The sequence below is a fragment of the Scyliorhinus torazame genome, chromosome 15 (assembly GCF_047496885.1).
Source record: "Scyliorhinus torazame isolate Kashiwa2021f chromosome 15, sScyTor2.1, whole genome shotgun sequence".
NCBI classification, from domain to species: Eukaryota; Metazoa; Chordata; class Chondrichthyes; order Carcharhiniformes; family Scyliorhinidae; genus Scyliorhinus; species Scyliorhinus torazame.
The window spans coordinates 186348232-186354231 of NC_092721.1; the positions used below are offsets into that span (position 1 = coordinate 186348232).

General features: G+C 48.3%; 1 protein-coding gene across 1 annotated transcript in view; it reads left to right on the forward strand.

Annotated features, from left to right (window-relative positions):
• LOC140392066 (SH2 domain-containing protein 1A-like) overlaps positions 1-5778 on the forward strand; it is a 122648-nt gene extending 116870 nt beyond the window's left edge. The window contains exon 4 of the mRNA XM_072477289.1: positions 3622-5778. Coding sequence (XP_072333390.1) covers positions 3622-3659 — 38 coding nt within the window. The 3' untranslated portion in view covers positions 3660-5778. The remainder of the gene's footprint in view (positions 1-3621) is intronic.
• Positions 5779-6000: the final 222 nt, after the last annotated feature.

The following is a 6000-nucleotide window of genomic DNA, read 5'->3' on the forward strand; positions in this document are numbered from 1 at the left end:
TGTGATTATTCCTGCTCCTACTCACCGCCCCCCTCTATTTTTTTCTTCATGTTTTCCACAGTTTACCACCTCGGTAAGGGATAACAATTAATTTTATTTGCAGAGAAACAGAAAATGCGCAGTAGGTCAGACAAAAGGAGAAAGAGGAAAACTAGCTAATACTTCTTAAAAAAAAAAAAATCATTGGAAGGCCGACATTTATTGACCACACCTGGCTGCCCTTGAGAAGCCGGCTGTGGTGGTCAGCTGGCTTCCACAACCCCTGCAGTCCTCCACACTGCCGTTAAGTCAGGGGTTACAGTCATTTTACCCAGCGATAATGAAGGAACTGTGATATATCTTCAAACCCGGAATGGTGTGCGATTTGGAGGGAACATTGGAGGTGGTGGGTGTTCCCATGCAGCTGTTGCCCTTGTCCGTTTAGGCGGTGGAGATTTGGGAGGTGCTTGTGAAGTCCTTGGGTTGACCGTCAAAGATTTCTCTAAAAGACGCCAGGACCAGGCACTACTGGGGAAAATTGTAGTGGGAAAAGACCCTTGCCAACCAGTCAGCACACTCTTCTTATGCAGTATAAATTTTTGTTTCCATTAATTGGCCAACTGTCCTGATGAGCGCATGGCGGAAGGTCTGGACAGCATGTCTCTTTTTTCAACAATACTCAAGTTCTGCACCACCAAATGACTGTTAGAAAGGACACTTCACAAGGCTGAGTTTTGTAATTGATGTGCGTACAAATAGACTTCTACTGGGGTCCCAACAGCCTTGCGGGTTTCCCTATACCATAGCCCACAGTTCAATAACTTTCATTCTGAAAGTGATGCGTGAACTCCATGGCCAGAATTTTAACCTCTCCCAATACCGTTTTTTAGGTGTGAGAGAGTGTGAAATTGATGGGATGAATTTGCCTTTGGTTTCCCACCTGTCCCGACCACACAGTGATCTTACGCTGGAGAAGCAAAGTCTCAGTTGGGAAGCCTGCCCTTACCGAAGCCTCAATCTTTAGGCTGATAGGAGCATTGAACCTGGGGGAGGTAGGGGGAGGGGAGGGGGGAGAAAATTAACTGAGTTAGATTTTGGGTGGGAAGGGGGTGATGGGGCACCTCCATCAGAAGCTCTTTTCTGAAGTTGGATATCACCCCCTTAAGGTCTGGTGGCCTCCAGCCTACCTATCCCCTGCCCCCCGCCCCCCCAAGGCTTCCCTGCTGAGACCTCGATTGTCCCCTTTGCATCCCCCCACCCCACCCTGGCCTTCCTTCCTCTCCCCACCCTGGGACCCCTTGAACTTACCTGGGTCTCCAGTCTCAAACGTCCTCCTGCATTTCTTCTTCTGTCCACTGCAGTGCTGTTGCTGCAGGGACTGGAAAACTGTTGGCCAATCAGATTCTTCAGCAGCTCTTCAAGGCAGGACTTCTCCCTGAGTGAGGGGCGGAAGTCCCGCCTGCAGCCACCTAACGCTGATTTGTAACCAAGAAGGCAGATGAGGGCCGTGCAGTTGATGTTGTCTACATGGACTTTAACAAGGCCTTTGACAAGGTACTGCTTGGTAGATTGTTGCATAAGGATAAATCTCACAGGATCCGGGGTAAGGTAGCCAATTGGATACAAAATTGGCTTGACGACAAGACACAGGGTAGTTGTAGAGGGTTATTTTCAAACTGGAGGCCTGTGACCAGGGGTGTGCCTCAGGGATCAGTGCTTGGTCCACTGTCATTTGTTATTTATAATGATTTGGATGAGAATTTAGGAGGCATGGCTAGTAAGTTTGCGGATGACACCAAGATTGGTGGCATAGTGGACAGTGAAGAAATTTATCGAGGCTTGCAACAGGATCTTGATCAATTGGGCCAGTGGGCCATTGAATGGCAGATGGAGTTTAATTTAGATAAATGTGAGGTGATGCATTTTGGCAGATCGAATCGGGGCAGGACCTACTCAGTTAATGGTAGGTTGTTGGGGAGAGTTATAGAACAAAGAGATCTAAGAGTACAAGTTCATAGCTCCTTGAAAGCGGAGTCACAGGTGGACAAGATAGTCAAGAAAGCATTCGGCATGCTTGGTTTCATTGGTCAGAACATTGAATACAGGAGTTGGGACGTCTTGCTGAAGTTGTACAAGACATTAGTAAGGCCACACTTGGAATACTGTGTTCAGTTCTGGTCATCCTACTACAGAAAGGATATTATTAAACTAGAAAGAGTGCAGAAAAAATTTACTAGGATGCTACCGGAACATGATGGTTTCAGTTATAAGGAGAGGCTGGATAGACTGGGACTTTTTCTTCCCTGGAACATAGGAGACTTAGCGGGGATCTTATAGAGGTCTATAAAATAATGAGGGGCATAGATAAGGTAGATAGTCAACATCTTTTCCCAAAGGTAGGGGAGTCTAAAACTAGAGGCCATAGGTTTAAGGTGAGAGGGGAGAGATACAAAAGGGTCCAGAGGGGCAATTGTTTCACACAGAGGGTGGTGAGTGTCTGGAACAAGCTGCCAGAGGCAGTAGTAGAGGCGGGTACAATTTTGTCTTTTAAAAAGCATTTAGAGTTATATGGGAAAGATGGGTATAGAGGGATATGGGCCAAATGCAGGTAATTGGGACTAACATAGTGGTTAAAAACTGGGCTGCATGGACAAATTGGGCCGAAGGGCCTGTTTCCATGCTGTAAACCTCTATGACACTCTCTATGACTAAATTGTTGCGGGGCACTCAGAGTCACCCGGATGTGCTCCTCGCTGACTCTTCAGATGATGGGAAGCGAGACCCCAACATCTCAAAAATCCAGGCCCACATTTAAATATACTGCACACAGGAGATACATTTCCAACCGAAGACATCGAGGATCATTTCCACCTCCACCTCATGGGTGTTGTTAAACTGGCGGAGGGAGCTTCACATCCTTAAAGAAAACCTGACGGATTTCAATTTGTCCACTGCCTAGCATACAGTCCGAAATAAAATAAAACGAGGAAGTTATGGAAGCAATAAAACGGAAATATTTTCACCAACTGATCATTATGTGACACATATGCATCATTGCTCCTTTAAGGTCTTCTTGTCTTTGCAACCACACTACCTCTATAGACCATCGTGGCATGGTAAAGATATCAGGAAAATCTCCTCTGTTTACTATTTCAAGCAACATATTGAAATGAATGGGTTACAATTTCACAAGAAGTAATGAAAGGTGGAGGCCCCATCGCATCTTCAACGAGTTTTATTTCCCCATCGAACTGTAGAATCTTATCGCACAAAAAAGCCATTCGGCCCGTCGTGCTGGCTCTTTGAAGGAACTCATCAATTAGTCTCACCTTTGCTCTTTCCCCTTAGTCCTGCACGTTTTTCCCTTCCACATATTTATCCAGTTTCCTGTTGAAAATAACATTCTTCCACCAGCCTTAGGCTGCGCATTCCGGATCGGAACAACTTTCTGCTTCAAAACCCCCCCACCTCATCTCGCCTCTGATTAATTTGCCAATTTAATGTCTTAAATCTGTGTCCTCTGGCTACGAACCTACCTGCCAGTGAAAGTACTTTCTCCCCACCCACACTGTGAAAAAAACATTTATATTTAATTCTTCAAATCATCCCAATGTGCAATTCTAATATTTTCTTTTTCTGTAGATTTACAGGATGAGTACTTGGAAATTCTGGGTATTTGACCGGAACAAGAGTGCAACGGAGGAGGCTCCTGCCATTGGATTGTGAAAGGATTATCTTGGAATGAAATACGTTTGTCTGCTTAAATGTTACTTTCTTTTTATTAGATGATTTTTTTTTTTTTAGACAATGTTTTGTTGCTTTAAATGTTCTGCATCCCGGAAAATGCGAAGGCCCAGTTGGCGGCTGATGGGCTAATTGATAATGCTGGAGGAACTCAGCAGGCCTGGCAGCATCTGTGGAGGGAGAAATAAAGTCAACTTGGAAAAATGGATTTCCCAAATTACCTGCAGGATTTAACTGCAGGGCTCCTTTAAATGGGGATTCCCTCCAGAGGAAGCTGTTTTACAGGCAGAAAGCTGACTTCACAAGGCCTAGGAGAACAGGTAGGTGAGAGAGATCACGGGGGTGCCCTTATTGTGGGTGGTCTGGAGAGTGATTTGGAGTGCAGGGGCTCGGCTGGGGGAGTGCAAATGCTTAGGATGGTGGGCATGTAGAGTCAAGGGGGAGGGTCTCATTGTGGACTGGGTGGTCTTTATTGCCTGGCAGGGGGAGCCCGCTTGGTGGTCAGTTGGGGAGCAGTTGATGGGCGGGGGTCTGACAGTGTTGGGGTTAGAAAATGGTATCAAGGGTGGATTGATGGTGGTCGGGTAGGAGGAAGAGGTGGTTGGGTGCATTGATTTATGGTCAAGGCAGGTGGAATCAGACCAATCACAATGGTGTGGGTGTTCCCTGATAGCTTGTTTAGCCTGGAGGAAGCACGTCCACCAAGCCCTTCTGTAAAGAAACCATAGTATTGCTACAGTGCAGAAGGAGGCCATTTGGCCCATCGAGTTTGCACCAACCCTCTGAAAGAGCACCAAACATCCACCACCCTAACCCCGTAACCCCACTTAACCTGCACATCTTTGGACACTAAGGGGCAATTTAGCATGGCCAATCCACCTAAACTGCACAGCTTTGGAGGAAACCAGAGCACCCGCAGGAAACCCACGCAGACACGGGGAGAAAGTGCAAACTCCACACAGACAGCCCCCCAAGGCCGGAATTGAACCCGGGTCCCTAATGCTGTGAGGCAGCAGTGCTAACCACTGTGCCATTGTGCTGCCCATTTAGTTGATTCAGCAGCTTCTGCCTTCTTTAATTTTCCAGGTTTCCTGGAAAAATTCAGCCACTCCTGATTAAAAATAGGACTAATAACAATAAGGCCCGCAGCCTCATTATAATATTTGAATGACCAACTCTCTTCCCGTGAACGGGTTGATTTCCCATCTCTCCAATCATCTCTGTTAAAATCAAAATAGGGCGTTGAAGACAAGTTTCAGGTATTTTGCATTTTAACCAATGTCACAAACCCAGCATCTCAGGGCCATCTGTCACTTGTTCTTACCATTTGTTTTCACAGAATGCTGAACTTTGTTCTGCCTCAAACACATTCTCCTATCTTATCTTTATACTACTATCAGCACCCCCTTTAGTCCTCAATACTGTCATTAACACTTCCTTTGCCTTGCGCTCTGAACATTTTTTTCCTAATCTCTCATAGCTCACATCTACCCAGACTGTCACTTTGCTCCACCTACTCCACCCCTCTTCTACAGTATATAATCCATCACATTTCACCCTCTCCAGCTCTGAAGAAGAGCCACATGGACTCGAAGCATTAACTATATTTCTTTCCTCCACAGATGCAACCAAGCCTGCTGCGTTTTTCGGCATTTTCTGTTTTTATTATTTAAACTGGTTGTCAGTGTACCTACTAACAGACTCAGGAGGCGGGATTCTCTCGAATCCGCGCGAAGGCCCGAAGCCGGTGTAACAAATGGCGTGAACCACTCTGGCGTCGGGCCGACCGGAAGCTGCGGAATTCTCCACACTTCCGGGGGTAGGCCGGTGCCACAGGGGTTGGTGCCGCGCCAGCCGGAGCCGCAGGGACTGCGCGAGTTAGAACATGCGCAGACCGGCTGGCGTATTCTGGCGCGTGCGCAGGGGGGTGTCTTCTCTGCGCCGGCCATGGCGGAGCCCTGCAGGGGCTGGTGCGGAAGGAAGAAGTGCCCCCAAGGCACAGGCCTACCCGCAGGTCGGTGGGCCCTGATTGCGGGCCAGGCCACCGTGGGCCCCCCCCCCCCCCGGGGTCGGGTACCCCCTGCGCCCCCCCCCCCCCCCCCCCCCCGAGGACCGCACCAGCCAATTTACCTGCCAGGTCCCGCCGTGCGCCGTGTAGGTCCATTTCCAATCCACGCCGGCGGGGACTGGCCAGAGACTGACAGCCGCTCGGCCCATCTGGGCCCGGAGAATTGCCGAGGGTTCGTTGCCAACGGCCCCCGACCGGCGCGGCGTGAT